General features: G+C 41.7%; 2 protein-coding genes across 7 annotated transcripts in view; one reads left to right on the forward strand and one right to left on the reverse strand.

The window, feature by feature from the left end:
• The first annotated feature begins 5,600 nt into the window (after positions 1-5,600).
• Positions 5,601-24,189, forward strand: part of ANLN (anillin, actin binding protein) — a 123,723-nt gene continuing 105,134 nt past the window's right edge. For both annotated transcript variants that reach the window (XM_087429525.1, XM_087429533.1), the window contains exon 1: positions 5,601-5,711. In XM_087429525.1, the coding sequence (XP_087285651.1) occupies positions 5,616-5,711 (96 nt within the window). In that variant the 5' untranslated portion in view covers positions 5,601-5,615. The remainder of the gene's footprint in view (positions 5,712-24,189) is intronic.
• The window catches only part of MATCAP2 (microtubule associated tyrosine carboxypeptidase 2), a 54,709-nt gene continuing 48,798 nt past the window's right edge, over positions 18,279-24,189 (reverse strand). For all 5 annotated transcript variants that reach the window (XM_087429587.1, XM_087429581.1, XM_087429574.1 and 2 more), the window contains 2 exons: positions 23,587-23,684; positions 18,279-20,497 (listed from right to left, as the gene is read on the reverse strand). In XM_087429587.1, coding sequence (XP_087285713.1) covers positions 20,336-20,497; positions 23,587-23,684 — 260 coding nt within the window. In that variant the 3' untranslated portion in view covers positions 18,279-20,335. The remainder of the gene's footprint in view (positions 20,498-23,586; positions 23,685-24,189) is intronic.

Genomic DNA, 24,189 nt, shown 5'->3' on the forward strand with positions numbered 1-24,189 from the left:
GGAGTGAGAGCAGAGCTCAGACGTGGCATCTTAAGTGGCATCATCACTTGGCTAACGGTGGGCACATTTAGCCTTTGAAAATCTCGGTTCCCAGCCAAGCTGAGGAAGGTGGAGCCTTTCCCCAGCAGAGCGTTAGGCTTTGGAAACAGCTGAGCCAAAGGGCTTTCCATTCGGAGCCTGGTCTGCTGCGGGCGCTGGGCCTCCTGGGCTCTTCCCAGCCTGGCCTGGCCCCCAGCCTTGGCCTGCAATCCTTTGGCCCAGAAGGCAGGATTTTCATAAAATTTACAGAACTAGGGGCCGGCCTGGTGGTGCAAGCGGTTAAGTGCGTGCGCTCCGCTGTGGCCGCCCGGGGTTCGCTAGTTCAGATCCCGGGTGCGCACCGAGGCACCGCTTGGCAAGCCATACTGTGGCGGCGTCCCATATAAAGTGGAGGAAGATGGGCACGGATGTTAGCCCAGGGGCTGGTCTTCCTCAGCAAAAAAAGGAGAAGGATTGGCAGATGTTAGCACAGGGCTGATCTTCCTCACACACACACACAAAAACTTACAGAACTAGAAGCTCAAGTTTTCTAGAAGCTTTAAGATTAACTAATAAACAGATGGTCTATCTCTTCCCCCTTCCCCTGCACAGTAAATATGAGGATTGAGTAGAGCTGGAAATCCAAAGGACACTTTAATTTGCAAAATGTGGGTAATTGTTGAAGCTGGGTGAGGGGAACAGGAGTTCATTACACTGTTTCTGCTTTTGTGTACGTTTGAAATGTTCCATAATCACAATGAAATAAATGCATAAATGATAAAAGGCCCAAGACAATAGGACATTTATACTTTTGTGTGTGTGTGTGTGTGTGAGGAAGATTGGCCCTGAGCTAACATCCATACCCATCTTCCTCTACTTTATATGGGACACCGCCATAGCACGGCCTGACAAGCGGTGCGTCAGTGGGCGCTCAGGATCTGAACCCGGGCCGCCAGCAGAGGAGCAGGTGCACTTAACTGCTACGCCACGGGTCCAGCCCCTATGGGTTGCTTTTCATTCCTTCATCACACATTGTGCCCCCACCAGGCTAGGCCGTGGGCGTGGGGCGGGGGAGAGGGGCGGGAAGAACCTCCAACACAGCGCTCTTGCAGCTGCAAGGACCTGGACGTGTGGGATTTCCTGTGACCTCTGTTCTCCTCTTGGTGAGTCTGGAAAGAGGAGGCAGCGGGGACTCCTCTGTAGTGGTGGCCAGCAGGGATCTGAGTGCCAGGCCATTAGAAACCTTGTCACTCCCTCCTGACACTGAAAAGCCTCACACAGCAGCCAGGCAAAGCGATTCATTCCTGCATCATCCATCGCTCGTAAGAAAACCATGGGCCCCCTTAATAAAACCAAACCCTGATCCCCCAGGCTGGAGATGCCTGGAGATGGTGCTCCATAGTGAGAGGACCAGACCCTCCCATCCAGCTCTCTGTCCAGTCTCCCTGCTGCTGCCACGCTGGCCTCAAGGGCACTTACCGCTCGAATGTTCCCTCCACCACACAGCTGAGCACAGGCTGGGGCGGGTAAACCAGCCTTTACCAAAGGCTTAAGCAGGGCAAAGAAATAACCCAGGGACTCATAAAAGCTGATTTATGTGGCCTAAGGTAGAGCTTCCTCATCTTCAGCTTGTGGGGGCAGATGGGGGTCTCCCTGCCCGGTCCCACCTGGCACAGGCCAGCAACCCCTGAATCTTGGGAAGATCCTTAGGTAGTCTGGACGACTAGAAGGAGGTCCAGAGTGAGGACAGAGTGGACAGCATGAGCTCTCCTGCCCATCTGAGGCGATCACCTGAGTCCCACATTCTGCCTGACACTGCTGATAGGCCCCAGGGACATCCATCCTTCCCAGGAAGAGCCCCGCCCCCCCAGGAGTGCATGTTAGCCTGACCCATGTTCCAGGGCTCACACCAGCGAAGAAGGAGCAGGGGAGTGGAGGGGGGGATCTCTCCTGAAGGGAGGGAGGAAGGGACTCCAAGGGAAGGGGCACTACCTGCCTCGTGAGGGTCACACACCTGGCCATTCGACTTACATGCTACCTTAGGACATTCTTCCAGGATTTGAGACTGATGCCATCGCCCCCATTTTACAGTTAAGTAACCTGCCTGGGCCTCAGTTGTAAGTGACAAAGTCAGGATTCCAGCTCAGCTCTGTCTGACTCTGAAGGCCTTGTTTTGAAAGTTCTTTAGGGGAGAGGCTTACAATTAGGAATAAACACAGAAAACCTTGTACAGCAGAGATGGAAAGTGCTAAGTGAATCAGAGGAAGGAGAGAGTATGTTTTCACCTGGGGGCAGATCTGAGGGGTCTTCGTGGGGAAGGTGTCCCTTGAGCTGGGACTTGAAAGGGCAGGACTTGGGATGCAGCGGGTGAGTAGGAGACGGCATTCTAGGCAGGGGGTTCTGTGACGGCAAGGGTGTGGAGGGATAACAGAGGTTATGATGCGTTATGGGGAGATGACTAAATGGAGCAAAAGGCTGAATCTTAAAAGGCGGCAGGCTAAGGAACTGGGAGGCTGTTCTGCAGGCTCTGGGGAGCCATTGCTGCCTTCGTGCAAAGCAGGTAGAGGATGAGGCTGCAGCAGCAGTGCACAGGGGAGCCTGGCAAGGAAAGTGCAGGGATGGGGGATTTGTAATGTTATCTATTGCTACACGCTCCCTCTGCTAAAGTGTTTGTAGAGCAGGTGGAGCCAGGGGGCAGTCACACTCGTGAGGCAGCAGTGGGCATGGAGGGGCGGGGAGCAAGTGCAGAGGTGGGCCCTAGGGGGCAGTGTTAAGTGGCAGAAGGACATGGGTTCTGGTCCTGACTCTGCCGTGAGCAGCTGGGGCAGCCACTGGGGCAGTGGCTAGACCATACTAAGCTCCATGGGCGCTGGAGCCACATCTGTCTTTGGTAATCATTGTTGTGCTGACTTACCCGTAAAGGGGAATAATTTCATCCACATCAGGGATGTTGGGAGTCACAGCTGAGGTCGAGTTTTAAAGCACTAACCATGAAGCCTGGTGCACAGGGAGTACATGGCATGTGTGGCAGAGCCAGCTGGCTATGGGCACATCGTGGCTTCTCGCACCATCTCACCCTGCACAAACAAAGGTAACTTTGAGGTTTTCCAAGAACTTGGTCTTTGTTAGGTTAAGGAAAAAAAATCAGGACAAGGACGAGGTTTGGGGAAAGATGGTGAGCTCTGTTTTAGACAAGCTGAGCTCCGGCAGCTGTAGGACAAGTGTCTAGGGAGTTGGGATTGGTGGGGAAACCTGCCCTTCCAGTGCCTTCCATGACTGGTCTCCTGTGTTCCCATCAAGGCTGGGACATCCCTCCATGAGGACACACATCGTTTCAGAATATGTTTGTTCCAGGCCTGCCTACTGGGCCAGACTGTGCACATCCAGAGAAGCTGGGATAAGTCTGGCCCAGTCTTGAAGATAATCACCACGATAATGATGACAACAGTGGTGACTTATTAACAGAGGTCTGGTTACCTTGTGTTATTTGTTGAATTATGTCCCTCGAAAAGATATGTTGAAGTCCTAATCTTCAGTTCCTCAGAATGTGACCTTGTTTGGAAATAGGGTCATTGCAGATATAATTAGTAAGATGAGGCCACACCGGAGTAGAGTGGGCCCTTCATCCACTGTGACTGGGGTCTTTATAAGAAAAGGGGGAGACAGACATGCATGGGGAGAAGGCCACGTGGTGACAGAGGCAGAGGTTGAAGTGATGCATCCACAAGCCAAGGAAGGCCCAGGATTGTTAACAGCAGAGGCTGGAAGAGGCAAGGAAGGATTCCACAGGCTTCAGAGGGAGCAGCGCCCTGATGACACCCTGATTTTGGACTTCCAGGGCTGTGAGACAATAAGTTTCTGTTGCTTTAAGACACCCAGTTTGTGGTACTTTGTTACAGCAGCCTCAGGACACTAATACAGATTATCATCCCTGCATCCCCAGAACCTGGCTCATCATAGCATTTGAGGAGTAAATGAATGAATGAAGCGTAGGGAGGGATGAAGGGGGTGTACGCCACAAGGAGAAGTGTGAGGTGTGGGAGGAGTACTGCTCAGCCCCCAAACGTCCAGTGGAATGTGGCTGTGCTCACCTCCCCCAGGAAGGCTCTGTTGCCAAGAACAGCAGCAGATAGGCTAAGGGGAGGCACCGGCTAGTGCAGGCCACAGGGGCGGGTCTCCAACAGCTCATCTCTGCTGCCTTGTCAGCCAGGGCAGAGCCTGAGGGGCAGGGAGAGAGCGGAGAGTGGAGAAGGTCCTGGAGTTGAGCAGTGGGGCTGGTTTCTCACCTCAAGGGGTCCCCTCCACTGCCCTTCCCTCCCCTGACTCTCCCGGACTCTGCAGTATCTGCATTTGAGCAGCAGAGCTCTTCCTCTGACATTGGTGCACCCCTGGGGAGCAGGCCCCTGGAATGTCCCAGGGAGAGCTGGAGGTCCCAGCAAGTTTGGGGGTCCTAGTGGGAGGAGAGGGAGGGAAGCCCTGGGTGGCACTAAGAGTTTAGATGTAATGCGTATTATGGGCCCAGACTCCTGTTTAAATCCATCTGGAACGTACTATTGGTGTGACTTTGGGTAAGTTACTTGACTTTCCCTGAGCCTCAGTGTCCTTATCTGAAAAATGGGGATATTTCTGCCTATCTTGTAATATTATCATAAAGATGAAATGAAATTTTGGACGTGTTTGGCACGTAATCATCATCATCACCATTATCATCATCACTACGATCTTCTGTGGAACCCAAGCTTCTCTAGGAGAACGACTGGGGTGCAGGGGGGATGAACAGGTTTGGAGTGTTCCCAGACCGCATCTCCAGGCAGAGGTGATAAGGCGGCCAGGAAGGATGGCATGGAGAAATGGCAATATGGCATCCCAGCGGGCATGAGGGTGATTTTCTAGTCTGGACAATGTCATTAAATCCTGGCTGCTACACAGAGCTGAGAAATGGCCAGTGGTGGCAAAAATACAGTGACAGCCCCCAGCAAAGCATGAGGAGGCCCATTTGTGTGAACCAACACCACACAGATGGACATGAGTTCAGATGCCAGGGCCCAACTGACAGTGGGGGTGCAGGGAGATGAAACCACCACTGAAAATCAACCCAAGTACCTAAAAGCAGAGGTGAGAGGACCCTTACTGGGGAGAGTTTGCTGGGCATAAAAGAGGCCACCAGTGGGGGAGAGGGGATGACCCTGACTTTCACCTGGCACTTTGGGATCTGGGGGTGCTTAATGGTGTCTGCTTAGCAAGCAGAGCTCCAATCAATAGTCAGTGTTGGAAGATGGACTCGCCTAAGTGCCCTGCTGACTTCCATTATGATGAATTATTTAATTAAATGGGTATTGTTTGGGGGTGGGGAGCACTAAGGACTCAGGTTTTACTGCCATAAGGACTGCAGTTGGCCTGGGACATGTCACACAGATAAGGAGGGCTGAGGAAAACAAGTGGCCTTGACAAAGGCAGGCGGAGCTAATACAAAGGGGACAGGCCAGGGAGGATTTGCTGTGGCTTCCTGCTTTCTGGAAACTGCTTGGGCAGCTGAGTAGCTCAGGCTGACCTGGCAGTCGATCTTGCCCCAGCAGCACACAGACCGAGGAGAGCAGATGGCAGAGAGCCAGGGGTGGCCAGGCCCCCTAGCCATTGCAGGCCAGGGGTCCAGGTGCAGCCTGGAACAGCAAGGACAAGCTTCGAAGGCAGAGGTGAGGTGCTGTCTGGGGTACCCTGGGGCCTCTGGCTCTTTCTTCCCAGAGTGTTTCCAGTTCTTCCCTTCACCCTTCCAGGGGGTGGGGCTGGAGGGGCCACACTCTTTTTCTCTGATCTGGCTGCTAGGGTGGCCGGGTTGGGCTTGGTAACACGGAAAATTCAGGTCCATAAGAGCAGTGAAGTTCAAAGACCTGCTACAGAGAGCAGCAGGAAAAGAGGATGTTGCTTGGTCCCTGGAGAGCCCTCTCTTTGTGTGGAGGTGGTTCCAGGCGGCCTGGGCAGGAGGGAGAAGGCAAGGAGAGAGAGAAAAGGCCCCAAAAGAAATTTCCCACCTGCTGTGTTCTCCTGAGTTTGGGGGTCAAACCACACAAGGCAGGCTTCCCATGGTGCTTTTAGTTCTGGGGCGCCTTGTAGTGTCTGCTTAGCAAGCGGAGTTCCAATCAGTAGTGATGGAAGATGGACTGGTTGAAGCGCCCTGACTTCCATTATGATGAATTATTTAATCAAATGGTTATTGCTGGGGGTGGGGAGCATGAAGGACTCAGGTTTTACTGGGATGATGAGGGAGTGCCGTCGGCTGGCCTTGTGTGATTGCATTAAACCCGCTGCTGTGGACGGAGCCTGAGTTTGCAGCTGGAGGAGGGGGTCCAGCTGCCGGGCCGGGCCCGCTGTGTATTCGGTAGTAGTTTCTTCGCTCTGAGTTCTGAGACATCCTGAAGTGGCAGTTTTACACAGAGATTCCAGAGATGGCTTTACCTCTCAGCCAATGGGGCACCATCCCTGTTCTATGCTTCGAGGGATCCTATGAATTTTCCAGGCTATAAAAATCCCCCCCATTCACGGACTCTAAACGCCCAAGAACAGGGAGTCAGGAAATGCCAGGATGAGGCCTGGCTATGCCAGATTTGCTGGGTGCTGGTAGGCAAACTGTGAACTAGGCCCTCAGTGTCCCAGGCCCTCAGTGCCCTTCCTGCCCCAAAGTGTTGTTTCTGGCTGAGCTATCCAACAAGGAGAATTTCTCTCCAGGGCAGTGGGCCTTGTACGCTGGTGCATGGAGGAGTCGCCCTTGGAGCTTTCTGGCATGCAGGTTCCTAAGGCCTAACCCAGAGAGTCTGAGGATGGAACGCTGATGGGGTCTGGCCTGTGGCCCCGCTGGATCCATGAGATTCACACTTTGAGAAATACCAGTGTGGAGGGGACTTTGTTTAAACAGAGTGCCTAGAAATGTGGCTGAATCTACTATAAATACTACTACAGACAGAGATGGGGTGACTAAAGTATTAAATGTGGTAGTTTTTTTTTTTTTTTTAAAGATTTTATTTATTTTTATTTTTTCCCCCCAAAGCCCCAGTAGATAGCTGCATGTCGTAGTTGCACATCCTTCTAGTTGCTGTATGTGGGACGCGGCCTCAGCATGGCCGGGGAAGCAGTGCGTCGGTGCGCGCCTGGGATCTGAACCCGGGCCGCCAGCAGCGGAGCGCGCGCACTTAACCGCTAAGCCACGGGGCTGGCCCCAGGAAATGTGGTAGTTTATTAGAATTTTAGTGTGGCTTTCAGTGACTAGGTAAGGGGTTCCTTCGGCAGGGACAGTAACTTGTAATCTACACGGGGGATCAACAGGGAGCTGAACAAGTGAAGGATCAAGGCTGACAAACAGCCAGAGAACCACTGTCCCTATGTCTGTTTTACTAAGAGTCGGAGGCCTTGGCTTGCTGTCCTAATGGAGCTAACAGCAAGGATCTTCTCACTACTTTAATTACCAAACACAAGACCAGTTTTCAAAGACTGATGTTGCGTAAATCCTTACTATTTACAGAACTGGTAAGCAAGTGGAGCTCTAGGAATTTTTTTGAACTTTTCTTCTGAATTTTTCTGAACATCATTCTTCCTCATTTACTTATCCAAGTCCAAATTACCAGAATTTTTTAGAAGCCCAATCTTTTCATGTTTATCTTGCAGAGGGGTCTCAGGGGCCTGCTGGCAAAGCAGCAGTCAGACTGAGTAGTTTTGGTGCTGAGGCCAGCTAGGCGCAGTGAAAGCATGGGAGAATCAGACTTGCGAGGCTTCACAGGCAGCTTCCAGATGGACCTGGAGGCAAGATCCCCAATTCTCATCTTCCACATACAGTATGTTCATGTTGTCAAAGCCTTGAATTGTTGCAGACAAATCTAGTCACGTATCTAACCTCAGTGGTTTGCCCAAAGGCCCTCGGGAATCCAGTTTACAGGAGATCTGTTTACCTGGGCGGGGGTGGGGTAAGAGGGAGATAGACCTCTGTGTGATTTCTAGTATTTTATTTGAAGACAGCCCAGAAGCTTAAAAGGTCTGAAGGCTGCATTGTTACTGGGTATCTCCGGTCTGGGACAGAGGACCTGAAGACGCCACAGAGCTGTTGTATATCAAAGCAAGGCGAGGCTTGAGATTAGAAATGGTGAATTCCCTAGTCTTGCTTGTATCCAGAAACAATGGGGACCTCAGTTTGTGGGCCATTGATGGCTGTTGAGCTGAGAAATCTCTTCTGTGAGAGGATTTGGTGTCTTTCCCCAATATCTCCATTTCTCTCATGTCTCTAAAAGGAAAACATTGGTTTTACTGAGAAGTGCCTTAGGTAATTATGTTAGGAAGCTGTGGTAAGATAAAATAGCATCTGAATTTCAAATTGCTCTCATCTCACATGGATATTGCTTGTTTCAAACAAACACATTAAAATGTTATTGAAGATATCTCTCAAGACTGTAAATAGTATATAATATACTTTAGCATATAATATACTCTGTATATTTATACACAGGGTATGAATATTGCTTTTCAGCCCAACTCATCTCAAGGAATTTTATGACAAACTTGTCAGCAAGAGATTTAAATTGGACAGGAGAGGAAGCAGATTTTGGAATAGGCCTGTAGGAGACTTCAGTAACTCCTTCTCTTCAGCTCTTTAAAGTGATATACAAATCTTTCCTAGAAGAGTTAGGCTTGCTTAAAATCAGAGTGTAGGTTTGGGTTTAGCTCCACGGGTCAAGTAGCAAGAAGAGTCACCCAGAGAGCCTGCAGCCTAAAATAAAATACTGAAAGAGAGAAGAGCTGAAAGGGAAAAGAAGAGCTCGTGGTCCCTCTAGTGGACAGTTGTGGAGTGGCATGCAGAGAGTCACTGGAGAACTCGTGCTAGTGCTCAGATAACTCACCATAAAGAGGATTAGGTCTTCCAATGCAAAAAAGAATTACGGTCTTCCTAAATCCAGGAAGGTCAGTTTACCTGTAAGATCCAAGCTACTTATTTTCCTGGAGATAATAAAGTAATTAACTAGGAAATTATTGTAAATACGATAGAAGTTATTTCAAAAAGGAGAGAAAACGAAATATCTGGTTTATCTAAATTTGAGATATTTACACCTTAGGTCATCACATATTTCCTACTCTTAAGAACTTTGATATATATACAGTGTTGGGGTTTTTTCAAGTTTATCTCATCCCCCTGTTGGAAAAAGTCTCCAGAGCTCCACAATCTCTTGAAATTATCGCCCACCGAAATTCCACCTATTTTTTTTTAAAAAACAAACCCTCATAACTTTATTTAAAGAGTTCACTTCTTAGAATAATCTCCGAGATATATTAAATGGAAAAATCAAAATACAGAAAAATATGTGTAGTGATCTACCATTTGTGCTAAAAATAAAGCAGAGTATTTTTACATATTTGTACATGCATAAAATATCTTTGGCAGGGCGCGCACACACACACACACACACACACACACGCACACACAACTAGTGAAGTTGGTTGTCTTGTTTTTCTCCAGCTTTATTGAGATATAATTCACATATAAATTGTTTAAGGTGTACAACATGGTGATTTGATACACTTACATATTATGAAATGATCATCACAGTAAGATTAGTTAACACCTCCATCACCTCACATAATTACCATTTCTTTTTTGTGGTGAGAACACTTAAGATCTACTCTCTTAGCAGCTTGCAAGTATATAACACAGTATTGTTAATTATAATCGCCATGCTGCACATTAGATCTTCCAGAACTAACTGGAAGTTTGTGCCCTTTGACAAACATCTCCCCATGCTCCACACCAGCCTTCGGCAACCATCATTCTACTCTCTGTTTCTACGAGTTCAGCTCTTTTAGATTCCACATACAAGTGATATACAATATTTGCCTCTCTTTGTCTGACTTATTTCACTTAGCATAATGCCCTCCTTCTTTCTCATGGCTGAATAATATTCCATTGTGTATATCTTTGCTATTGTGAATAATGCTGCAGTGAACATGGGAGTGCAGATATTTATTTGACATCCTGTTTTCATTTCCTTTGACTATATATCCGGGGATTGCTGGATCACACGGTAGTTCTATTTTTAATTTCTGAGGAATCTCCATATTGTTTTCCATATTTGTTGTACTGATTTACATTCCCACCAACAGTATTCAAGGGGTCCCTTTTCTCCACATCCTCACCAACACTTGTTATTGCTTGTCTTTTTGATAGTAGCCATTCTAAAAGGTGTGAGGTGATATCTCATTATGGTTTTGATTTCCATATCCCTGATGATTAGTGATGTAGAGCATCTTTTCATGTACATGTTGGCGATTTGTATGTCTTCTTTGGAAAAATGTCTTTTTAGTTCTTCAGCCCATTTTTAAATCAGAATTTTTTTTTTCTGTTAAGTTGTATAAGTTCCTTACATATTTTGGATATTAACCCCTTATCAGATGTACGATCTGCAAATATTTTTTCCCATTTCATAAGTTGCCTTTCCATTTGGTTGATTCTTTTGCTGTGCAGAGGCTTTTTAGTTTGATATAGTCCCACTTATTTATTTTTGCTCTTGTTATTTGTACTTTTGGTGTCATATCCAAAAAATTGTTGCCAAGAGCAAGGAGATTTTCCCGTTTTCTTCTAGGAGTTTTATGGTTCCAAGTCTTATGTTTAAGTCTTTAATCCATTTTCAAGTTAATTTTTGTGGGTGGTGTAAGACAGGAGTCCAATTTCATTCTTCTGCATGTGAATATCCAGTTTCCCAATGCCATTTACTGAAGAAACTATCCTTTCCCCATTGAGTATTCTGGGCTCTCAATTCTGTTCCATTGGTCTATGTGTCTATTTTTATACCAGTACCATACCATTTTCATTATTATAGCTTTGTAGTATAGTTTGAAATCAGAAAATGTGATATCTCCAGCTTTTTTGTTTTCTCAGGATTTCTTTGGCTATTTGGGGTTTTTTTGTGGTTCTATACAAATTTTAGGATTTTTTCCTCTATTTCTATAAAAAGTGCCATTAGAATTTTGATAGGGATTGCATTGAATCTATAGATGGCTTTGGGCACTATGGACATTTTAACAATATTAATTCTTCTGATCCATGAACATGGGCTATCTTTCTATTTATTTGTGTCATCTTCAATTTCTTTCATCAAAGTCTTGTACTTTTAAGTATACAGATCTCCTTGGCTAAGGAGACACACCACATTTTATTAATGTGTTGTATTACATTTATTGATTTGTATATGTGGAACCATCCTTGCATCCCAGGGATAAATCCCACTTGATCATGGTGTATGGTCCTTTTAATGTTGTGATGAATTTGGTTTGCTAATATCTTGTTGAGAATTTTTGCATCTATATTTATCAGAGATATTGGCCTGTAGTGTTCTTTTCTAGCAGTGTCTTTATCTGGTTTTGGTATCAGAGTAATGCTGGCCTCATAGAATGAGTTTGGGAATGTTCCCTCCTCTTCAATTTTTTGGAAGCGTTTGAGAAGGAGTGGCATTAATTCTTCTTTAAATGTTTGGTAGAATTCATCAGGGGAACCATCTGGTCTTGGGCTTTTCTCTGTTAGGAGATTTTTGATTACTGATTCAATCTCTTTACTCATTATTGGTCTGTACAGATTTTCCATTTCTTCCTTATTCAGTCTTGGTAGGTTGTATGTTTCTACAAATTTATCCATTTATTCTAGGTTATCCAATTTTTTGGCATTTAATTGTTGTTGGTAGTCTCTTATGATCCGTTGCATTTCTGTGGTATCAGTTGTAATGTCTCTTTCATTTCCGATTTTGATTTTTCTTTTTTCTTAGCCTAGCTAAACATTTATCGATTTTATCTTTTCAAAAAATCAGCTCTTAGTTTTGTTGATTTTTTCTATCGTTTTTCTGGTCTTTATTTCTGCTCTGATCTTTTTCTTTTCTTTTTTCTGTTAACTTTGGGCTTAGTCTGTTGTTTTTCAAGTTCCTTGAGGTGTAAAGTTAGGCTGTTAGTATGAGATTTCTTTTTTATTAATGTAGGCATTTATCACTATAAACGTCCCTCCTTGAACTGCTTTTGTTGCATCCCATAAGTGTTTCCATTTTCATTTGTTTCAAGATATGTTTTGATTTCCCTTTGATTTCTTCTTTGACTCATTTGTTGTTCAGGAGCATGTTAATTTGCATATATTTGTGAATTTTCCAGTTTTCCTCCTGTTATTGATTTCTAGTTTCATACCATTTTGGTCAGAAAAGATACTTGGTATGATTTAAATCTTCTTAAATTTTCTAAAGACTTGTTCTGTGACCTATCATTTGCTTTATCCTGGAGAATGTTCTGTATGCATTTGAGAAAAATATATATTCTGCTGCTGTTGGATGGTTAATTTTGTCTAAGCTGTAGTTCAAGTCCAACATTTCCTTATTGATTTTCTGTCTGATCTATCCATTGCTGAAAGTGGGATATTGGAAGTCCCCTACTATTACTGCATTGTTGTCTATTTCTCTTTTCAGATCTGTTAATATTTGTGTAATATATTTAGGTGCTCTGATGTTGCGTGCATATATATTTATGATTGCTATATCCTCTTGAATTGACCCCTTTATCATTATATAATGACCTTCATTGCCTCTTGTTACCATTTTGGCTTAAAGTCTATTTTGTCTGATATAAGCATAGTTATCCCCATTCTCTTTTGGTTTCCCCTTGCACAGCATATCTTTTTCCATCCCTTCACCTTGAGCCTATGTTTGTCCTTAAAGCTGAAATGAGTTTCTTGTAGGCGGCACATAGTTGAATCATTTTTTTCCACCAAGCCATTCTATGCCTTTTGTTTGGAGAATTTGATCTATTTACATTTAGAGTAATTATTGATATGTAAGGATTTATTAATGCCATCTTATTGTTTACTAGCATTTTGTAGTTCCCTTGTTCCTTTCTCCCTCTCTTGCTGCCTGCCTTTGTGAATTGATGATTTTCCATAGTGATATGCTTTGATTTTCTTCTCTCTCTTTTTTGTGAATTTACCATAGGTTTTTGCTTTGTGGTTACCATGAGGTTTACATAAAACATCTTATAGATATAATTGTCTATTTACACTGATAACAACTTCAATCACATACAAAAACCTTATCCTTAAAACTCCTCCCACTTTTACATTTTTGATGTCACAATTTACCTCTTTTTATATTGTGTATTCATTAACAAATTATTGTAGCTATAGTTATTTTTAATACCCATGCCCTTGAACCTTTATACTAGGGTTATGTGATTAATACACCACCATATTACAATACTGAAGTATTCTGAATTTGGCTATATACTTACCTTTACCAGTGTGTTACTAATTAGCACCCTTTCAATTCAGCTTGAAGAACTCCTTTCAGCACTTCTTTTTTTTAAATTGAAGAGTTCTGTATATATTCTAGATACAAGTCCCTTATCAGATATATAATTCGCAAAAATTTTCTCCCATTCTGTGGGTTGTCTCTTCATTTTCTTGATGCTATCCTTTGAAGCACTAGAGTATTTAATTTTAAAGATGTCCAGTCTATTTTTTATTTTGTGGCTTGTGATTCTGGTTCTAAGGTATGTCACTAAGTAGAAATAGCAACATGTGCCGAATTGTTTATATACTAGTAATCTATCTTTGTAAAAAAAGATGAAGGATGAGGAGAATATATATTTGTATTTGTTGTATATGCGTAAACTGGTAAGTTATACATATAAGAAGCTGAAAATAGTAGTTATCTCCGGTGGGGGAGAACTGTAGACATGGCAGTCATGGGTAGAAAGGAGACTTCACTGTATACCTTTTTATTTCATTTTTCAATATGAAATTTTAAAATTTTCAAAATGCGATGATTAAGGGCAAACCTAGGATTCTACTAACACTCATACTAAGTGCAATAAACATGGCCTCAAAAAGGCAAGAAAAATTTATTTTGAAGACAGTATGTGTATATGGTAGAAAAACTTCAAATACAAAAGAGTATACAGTAAAAATGGGTCTCTTTCTCACGCCTGACCCCTAGCCCTTCAGATGTCACCACTCTTACCAGTTTCTTGTGTAGCCTAGCAGAGATATTCTGTGACTATACAAGTGTGTGTGTATGTGTACATATGCATACCATCCCTCTTTAAAAAAAAATTAGAAAGACTATAAACACTGTTCTGCTTTTTTCACTTAATAGATTTTGGAGATTGTTCTACAATGATGTAGAATTATTTTACAATGATGAAGTATTAATGTAGCATTAATACTTATAGGTCTATTTAATTTTTAAATAGGCTATATAGTTTTAACACATGTCATTTAAATAGTTCCTTGCTAATGAGTTTTAAGGTTGTTTCTACTCTATTGTTACTACAGTGTTGCAGTGAATATTCTTGTACATATATCTTTGCACATGTGCAATGTATATGTACATGTGATAAATAAGTGTATGTGATAGTGTGTGTGTGTGTATGTGTGTATATATATATATATGATAAATTCCTGATGTGGAATTCTTGGGTCAAAGGATACATGCTTTTAACATTTTCATGTATCTTCTAACAGAGTTCTAGAATCAACTTACCAAAAATATCCTTTTGGGATTGCTGATTGGAAACATTTCTTGTAAGGCACATCTTAGTGGTGATGAACTGCCTCAGCTTTTGTTTATCTGGGAAAGTCTTTCTCTCTCTCTCCTTGATTTCTGATGGACAACTTTGCCAGACAGAGTATCTTGTTTGGCAGTTTTTTTCTTTCAGCTCTTTGAATATATCATCCTACTTTCTCCTGGCCTGTAAGGTTTCTGCTGAGAAATCTGCTGCTAACAGTATGGAGGTTCCCTTGTACATTATAAGCTTTTCTCTTGCTGCTTTTAAGATTCTTTGTCTTTGATTTTTGATAGTTTTATTATAACATGTCATGGAGAAGAACTCTTTGAGTTTGTTTGGTGACCTATGAATGTCATGAACTTGGATATCCAAATTTCTCCTTAAATTTGGGAAATTCTCAGCCATCATTTCTTTAAATAAGCTTTCTACTCTCTTCTCCTTCTGGGACTCCAATAATTTGCAAGTTGCTTCTTTTGATGGAATCCCACAGACCATGTAGGCTTTCATCACTCTTTCTCATTCTTTTTTCTTTGTTCTCCTCTGACTGGATAATTTCAAAGTTCCCATCTTCTAACTCACAGATTCTTTCTTCTGCTTAATCTAGTCTGATGTTGATGTTACTGTATTTTTCATTTCATCCATTGCATTCTTCTACTCCAGAATTTGTTTGGTCCTTTTTTATGATTTCTATCATTGTTAAACTGCTCATTTTGTTCATGTATTATTTTTCTGATTTTGTTGATTGTGTATTCTTGTAGCTCACTGAGCTTCCTTAAAACACCTGTTCTGAATTCTTTATTGGATAAATCACAGATCTCTCTGTCTTTGGGATCAGTTACTGGAAGATGACTATAATCCTTTGGTGGTGTCACGTTTCCTTGATTTTTCACGTTCCTTGAAGTTCTGCATTGCTGTCTTTGTATCTGAAGTAGCAGTCACCTCCTCCAGTCTTTACTAACTGGACTTGGAAGAGAAATACCTTTGGTCAGCCCTGCTAGAGATTCTGAAGTTTTCTCAGACCATCTGTGGATATGCCTGCTCCATGCTTCTTGCTCCCTCTTGTGGCAGAATTCTTAAGCTTGTATGCCTTCTCTTGATTCTGCAATGCACAAGGCTGGGTGCTGACAGCTTCCCTTTTGCTTTCCAAAGCATGGAGCTAAAGGTTAAGCATGGAGCTTAAGGTTAAATTTGCAAACTTAACTTGCCCACAGATCTGGGCTGGCACTTTACACGTGCTCACTAGCCATCAGCCAAAGCTTGTTCTTGATGCTGTAGGGAACACATACACGGAGCCAGCCACAGGGTGGGAGAGTGTGTGGTTGAGCTGGAGCATTGGGGTTTCCATGGGCCAGTCAGGGTCAGAGAGATCCACGGGTAAGGTGTCCCCAATAACTCATGGGCCAGCTTCTTAATGGAGACCATGATGAAGTTAGTAGGCTCTGTGTCCCTTTAATGCCCTCCAAGAGTCCTATCTGCTGCTCTCCCAGACTCTTCTCACCCCCGTCATGCAGCTCATGACTCAGTACTCTGGGTGGACTGAGAGAGAAACGGGCCTCTTTGGCAGCACCCCAGCTGTGGGCTCACTCACTCACTTACTCTCACTTTTCCCCAGAGGAGAAATCCCAAGCTGAGAAGATCTCTCTTCTGAGCTGTACCGCCTTGGGGGAGGGGTGATGAGGGTAAAGTCAAACTGTTCCTCTTCGATGCATCTAAACTCAATACTTTTTTGCTCCAATGGTGTGCTGAACTTCTCCATTGGAATCCTGGAATTCCACAAAGACTCTCTTGTCCATGGGTGATTGTCTAAGATAGTGTTTTCCAGGGGGTTCCAGACTGCAGCTGGGAGGGGCTGGAGCTGATTCGTGGGCCACTGCAGGGTCCAAGCTGGGATCTAGGTCTGTATGCCTATTACCCAATGCATGGGTGGGAAAGATTCCTCCCAGGTCACTTGGTGTAGGGTGCTGGATCCCAAAGCTTCCACAAAGGCATTTTTGTCTGTGGATGGATGCCAAATTGTTAGTGTTGGGGGTGGGACACACAAATGAGGGACATCTTATTCAGCCATGTTGCTGACATCACTTCTGAAGTTGGTTGACTTTAGTGAGGATAACTGGATGGCTGGGAAGAAATGAATGTTCAGTAGTCTCTTCTCAGTGGTCAAATTTCTGCTCCCTTTGCTTTGTCCTCTTTCCCTAGGTGCAATTCCTTTCAGTTCTGAAGGCCAGAAGTTCAAGATCAAGGTGTTGGCAGGTTTGGTTTCTCCTGATGGCTATAAGGGAAGGATCTGTTCCAGGCCTCTCTCCTTGGCTTGCGGATGGCCACCCTTTCACTTCCTCTTCACATAGTCCTCCCTCTGTGTACTTGAAATTTCATGTATTCTTAAAATTTGTCCATAGCTAGCTGACAAACAGTGGTATTTCACATCCTGGCATTAGTTTCATGACATTAATTCCTTTAGCTATTGGAATCAGAGTGAACAAAAATAGATCATAGCCAGCTGACAAGGCTTTCACAAGTGCAGTAAAGGTTTGAATTCAAAGACCAGGATGCTTAAGAATAAAGTTGGCTCCTTTGTGCACATGCTGGAGGTCTCCAGGGATCTCTTCTAAGCCTTTGATGACTCAAGCAGCCATATTCATGGTCCTTCCCCTGGGCTACAGCTGCTCAGGTTCCAAACACAAGCGTTGCAAAGACTAGCAATAAAATATTGTGAACACTCACCACTTTGCAAGTGATCTTTCTCTCTGTGCTTCACACACACGAGCAGGCCCATTTACTATGGTTTACGTTCTTTTGGTAGCACTTCTTGGATATGGGACTGGCCATGCTGTAACCTGGTTCTGTGATACTCTTCCTCACTGGACTGTGAACAGTTCTTGTCTTCCTCATCAGAGGATCTCTGACACTCAGCACAGATCCTGCTCCTCGATAGGTTCTCATACAAGTTTACTCAATGAACAGGGTAGTAAATTAAGACAAAATTATCCCTCTCTCCATTTCCCTTCTCCTAGACCCCCTGAGAATATAAGCTGAACTAATTAGGGGAAAAGTGTAGTGTGACAAATATAATCTTTTTCTATAAATAAGGATACTAGAAGACAAACATGATCGAAGTTCCTTTCAATAACTACCACACAATAAAAAGTCAGAAATACCACAATAAAAATATGATTAGATTTTCAAAAAACAGAAGTTTGCATGCATATATATCCACATACTTGATTTGAGAACCTCAGTGCTATTTATTTCTATTATAGCTAGACACAAAATGCCCAAAGATATACAAAACAAACAATACAAATTTTAAACACTCTTACAAAGGTGAAAATATAAAGTAATGAAGACTATGGATTTATGTTTGCAAACAATTTTACTTTGAATCCCATCTGGTGCGAAAACCTAACAGTTTATCAGAATTTGTAATTGATATAACTATATGTTAGAATTACAGTGGAAAAACTGATGAAATCCTAATCATCAATAGCCTATAGCAAATAACTATTATAATTAAAATTAATACGATCTTTAACTATTCTCCTAAGTACTGCTGCTATAATTTTTATTTATTAAAACTTTTATTTTAGGGGACCAAACTGACCTTAATGCTAGTTCAGGAAACAGAATAAACATTAATTAAATCTTCAATCCCAACAGTTAAAGCTTAGTGCTCTTTAAGTATTTCTGCTAGTCTGAGACTATTTTTGGTTCATTGTCAACTTTTACAATATATTAAGATAATCCATGTGACTTAATGACAGTGCTCATGTTTTTTGTCTTTATACCAAAGCAGTAAGGCAAGAAGTTTTTCCTTTTCCAAATCAGATAAAGAGAGAATATCTATCCATTTTAAAATTCAGGGACGAGAACCACTGCAAATAATCCTACCGACAGGAAATTAAGGCTGCTGTGATTTTCCTTCATATTTAAACCATAACGTAAGATCAGCAGTGTTGTTGTCTACAAATGAATTTACAGGCATTTGGGCTTAAATCACAGGACATAAATACTGCCATTTCTGTCTATACTTCAATTTCGGTTAATAAGACACTGTTTTCACAATCACTTTTGATAAGTTTGAAGATGAAGTCAGAAAACACTACACAAAGCTGAAACTGGATGACTCTGCTACAAGGAAATAATGCTTGAGGGGTCAAGAGTGGTTTCTGGTATCTGGTTAGTGTTGGAGCACTATGCCCCCAGCCCTGCACAGAGACGTGCAGGCCACACTCCAGCCAGCATGGCACACGTGTGGATGCCTTCAATGCTCCAAAGGGCCTGGTCCGCGACTGCCAAAGGCAAGATGCATGGCTCTGCAATAACTGCCAGGCGCCAGTTAGAGTATATCTTGTTTGCTGCAACATTCTTCTTTGAGGCAAGCCCTTCTAGATGTGTGAAAGAGAAAAATCACATAAGCTAGCCTGCAAAAGACTTCCTAAAATCATTTCCTAGCATGAACGTGGACCAGGCTTTGCAGTATACATGTACCACTGTTAGCACCATATTTAAGCCTGAATCAAGGTAAAGATAAACTCTCAGATAGCTTTGGGTAGAAATTACAGTAGCAATTTTGAATGGGGTATTTACAGCAGTATTCTTTCTGATCATTAAAATAAGTTGTTTGAAAAACTATTTGATCCCTAGTATATATATCCAAGTATATATGGGAATTGATAAATTACAAAGCTAGGTGAAGAAGCTTTTTGCAGGAGAAATGTAGCAAAAAAGAACTCTCATTTTTGAAATTCAAACTATGTCATTATTGGGTTGATGAAGTCAAAGATTTTGATAAAATACACTGAGCCAATATCACAAGGCCAGTTTATCAAATGGCAATGCCCAGTTTTCAGAGCATGGTCAAGTTTATTGTAGATGCTACCCAGTCAACATCCAGCTCCTACATGAACTAGATCAGTCTATTTGTCCCCTGATCATTGCTCCATTTAATAAAAAGGTGAGTAGCTTCTCTCTTCCCCAAATATTTTAATTTATGTAGGCAAACCTCTCTGAAACTTGTACTTACCATTTACATAAAGGAATAGAGAGGAAAAGACCCTAAAACTTGGTTAAAATTTTGAAAGGGTACAATGTATTTCAGCAAATGAAAACAGAGTTTAGTTAAGGAATAACTGGACAAAATGAGGTAATTCTCTAATTTAGTTCCCAAGACTTGATAAGGTGAAACAATAATGTGTAAAATAAAGAACTAATGAAAACTTTTCAAATTGCTTTTCTCCTCCCTTTAACATTACTTAACATATAAGAGAAATAAGAAATCTTAGATATAGCTAGCTTATTGAGGGCATAAAAAACTGATTTTTCAAAGGAGAATAATTACCATTATTTATAAAAGAAAATATAACTTTGGAGTTTGAACAACACTGGAATTCAATCTCTTGGTGAGAGCTGGTCTCAGGGCTCAGGCAGAAGCACTAAGATCAGTGCTTACTGCTCAGGCAGAAGTTTATCACTCAACTTGACCACGATTCTTCAAAAACACTCATCAGTAGTATTTTCATCTGACTCTGTTGAGATTCACATGAAAATAGAAGTAACTTTCCCTTGCAGGCTATAGAAACATTTTAGGGAAACAGTTTAAGGTTTGTACTTAACCTAAAAATTCAGCTGAATACTGCAGATCATTGTTCAGAAAACTTATGTAAAAAGCCATTCTCCTTTTATAAATCTGCTGGTGCTAAATGCACCTAATTGGTAATATACAAGAGGTATAGCACAGCTGTGTTTGCAAGAATGCTAGTTAATATATAAGATCTTTCAGTTCCCTGTCGGTCAGTTCATTCACTTCCATGATCTTCTCTAAGTGTTCCATATATCGGCCATGGTCCTGCAGAAAGTGAGGGACCCTCATGTTTTCAGTTACTGCCAATCCTTTTAAGCGATCCACATCTTCATAAGAGACCTGAAAAATGGAAGATGGGTTTATTTTTAAATGTAACTACCAGTTATATTTTGAAGAGCAATTTTTTCCCTGGGTCTTAAGTGAAATTTTAAGTATGTGGACTGTTTTTCAAATTACTTTAATACTTGCAAAATAACAAAAATCAGTCGTTTCCTTTCCTTTGCTGTGTTAAATAAGAATGTATTTATCTGCCCCCTCATACCATGATCATATTAAAAAAAGATCACAAGTCAATATTTGATTTAACACTCTATGTTGGAACTACTCAGTTTGTCTAGAACTTACACAACTAAACTTAATACATGTGTGTGAGAGACTCTAAACCTAAACAAATCTCCTGACTAAATCTAAATAAAAGAATCAAGAAAATAGATGGATTATAAATATCATATTATTAAGTTAGGAAAATCAGCACAATTACATATTGGATTCCTAGTTCTATTTAATTTGATAAATATAATAATTTGTGTTTTATGTTAAATTCTCTTGCTTTTATTCTGAATTATTGTGGTAAGTATTTTTAAAAATTTCACATCTCTTTGGTTCACTTGTATAAGAGGCCAATCTCACAAGTATTTATATTAAGTTCAGGGGTGAAACTTTTTAAGTTCTATAAATTATCTTTGCAAGTTTAAATTCCAAAACATGGCTGGCTTTAAATACTATTGTCTTCTGATCATCACTCTTCCTGGCAGTAGGAGGGCTTTAAATAAAGAAATCATGTTCATACTATATCTGTATTTTATTGTTTTATTTATTTTTTACTTATTATTATTAAAATTATTTACTTTATTGAGTATTTACACCACTAAGATAATGAAAATAGGTTTCTTGTTGATATTGGTGTGCTTTTGTAATTCTTAAACCATTCTGAGTTTATTATAAGAGACAATGAATAAACATATGATGTTGGAAAACAAGGTTCTCATTTTAAGAGAAGGGGGATACACACATGGAATGGGAAAAGTGTGAAAGAACCTTGTGATGTCTGATTTGAATTAGAATGCCCTTATGATTTAAAACAAATATCTATGATTTGCTCATTGAAAAGGTTTAGAAGCATCAGCACCCCAGCAGCAGTGAGCACACCTAGTGCTCAGATCTTGTTTTCTAAATTCAGGCGTACCTCAGAGATATTGCAGGCTTGCTTCCAGACCAATGCCATAAAGCGAATATCACAATAAAGTGAGTCACATGAAATTTTTGGTTTCCCAGTGCGTATAAAAGTTATGTTTAGGGGCTGGCCCAGTGGCATAGTGGTTAAGTTCGCACACTCCGCTTTGGCGGCCCAGGGTTTGCCGGTTCGGATCCCGGGTACGGACCTACACACTGCTCACCAAGCCATGCTGTGGCGGCGTCCCATATACAAAATAGAGGAAGATTGGCACAGGTGTTAGCTCAGGGCCAATCTTTCTCACCAAAAAAAACCAGTTATGTTTATACTATACTGTAGTCTATTAAGTGTGCAATAGCATTATGTCTAAAAAAACAATATACATACTTTAATTAAAAAATGCTTTATTGCTAAAAATTGCTAACCATCATCTGAGCCTTCAGTGAGTTGTAACCTTTTTGTTAGTGGAAGGTCTTATAAAAAATGCAGTATCTGCAAAGTGCAATAAAATGAAGCACAATAAAACAAGATAGGCCTGTATCATTTCCCACTAAAAGGAATCAAGTCTTCCTTGGAGAAATATCTAATCTCAGATTTGGGTAGGAAAAGTGTAAGATGTGCCCAGAACATTTTACTTTGCCAGAAAACATGGAGACATGTTTAAAAAAACACAGAAGCAGCCATTGAAAGGGTTGAATAAAAAAGAATAAGTCCAGGGGCCGGCCTGGTGGCGCAAGTGGTTAAGTGCGCGCACTCTGCTTCGGCGGCCTGGGGTTCGCAGGTTCAGAACCCGGGCGCGCACCAAGGCACCGCTTGGTAAGCCATGCTGTGGCGGTGTCCCATATAAAGTAGAGGAATGTGGGCACGGATGTTAGCTCAGGGCCACTCTTCCTTAAGAAAAAAGGGGAGGCTTGGCATCGGATGTTAGCTCAGGGCTAGTCCTCCTCACAAAAAAAAAAAAAAAAAGTCCATGATAATACTACAAAAAAGGGGAGTGAAATGTAACAGATTTCAAAGATCTCTATTTTGCTACCATCAGTGTAGTAATTGATTGGGCAAAGATCATCAATGGATGTTAAAACCACTCCTTGAAAGGTTGTTATGGAACAGAACATTCATAGGTATCAACCCACATATTACTTACTAATACAATGGGGGAAACGTACCTTTACAATGGAGAGACATGGCAGTAACTAACTTACCCAGGTGATCAAACACAGCATCGCCAATAATGGGAGAGAATGACATTATGTGCTTTCTAATGTGATGCAATGGGAAATACACAACTCAAGTAGTATTCTTGGCAAAAGTGTTTAACTTGAATCTAATTATGAGAAAACAATCTGATAATCCAGATTGTAGGAATCCTCAAGAAAACTGTCCTGGACTCTTAAAAATGTCATGAAAAACAAAAAGACTGGTGTGAGGGGGACTATTATAGATTAAAAGAGATTAAAGATTATAACCAAATGCAAGGCATGAATCTTGACTGGATCCTGGGTCACAAAAAAGAACTATCAAGGACATTTTGGGGACAAATCTGGGAAATATGAAGTAGACTGTTTCTTAGATATTACATTGAATCAATGATAAATTTCTTAAGAAAATCATATGGTCATGTCAGAGAATATCCTTATCCTTGGGAGATACATGCTGAAGTATTAAGGATGTAAATGTTATAGCTGCAGCTTACTTCAAAATGCTTTAGAAAAAAGATGTATATAAAAACAAAACTACATAATATATTCCCAAATTTCCTATTCCCTTCCTTATCTCTTATTGTCTACAAAGAAATTTTGCAATTTGGTTCTGCGACAGAACCACATTTCTTCCCTTTTATTATCACATAAAGGAAACTTATTCCAACAGTGAAGTAAAAACAGTTTGAACCTGAGTCATATTTAATCATAAAATCAAGCTGGAGGAAATGTTGACCTGGTATGTTTGGGGACTATGTGCCATTGGTTTCACTCACCTTCCCCAGGGCAGTCAGTAGATGAAAGTCAATGGTCTCTCTGTATCGGAGGATCTGCAGGATGCCATCCAAGTATACCTGGTCTTTACTGAAACACCCTGGAGGAACCAGAATAGTGTTTACTTTCTGATGCTTAAAAAATTACTAAGTAATTAGCTACTAACCCATCCCCTTTACTGTAGGAATCATTCCTGTATAAAACATATTCTAATTTGCCACATTTATTTTTATTTGACGATCTTCATAACATAAAATGTAAGGTCTTGGGAAGTACCAGAATAATGTGCAGACTAGTAGCTTCCCTGTAAGAATTCCCTCTTTCTAGATCCCCACTCCCCATTATTAAAATAGCATTTTTTCCTAATTATAAACAAACAGTAGTAATTTAAGACATGACTCTTATGAATAATTATCCCACCATCTGATCATAACCTTAATTTCCATGATGCAATGAAGGCATGTGTCAGGGGGAGGATAGTTGTAGAGAAGTTAAGTCTCAAGGGGGGGCAATGTGGAGGAGGCACAGGATTTCAGAAACTCCTGGTTTTTAAAAAAATAATACCCATTACCCCACTAAAAATAACTATAGGTGATTTTGATACT

Source organism: Ceratotherium simum, chromosome 1, assembly GCF_057802395.1.
Source record: "Ceratotherium simum simum isolate JZ-2026a chromosome 1, ASM5780239v1, whole genome shotgun sequence".
Classification (NCBI taxonomy): domain Eukaryota; kingdom Metazoa; phylum Chordata; class Mammalia; order Perissodactyla; family Rhinocerotidae; genus Ceratotherium; species Ceratotherium simum.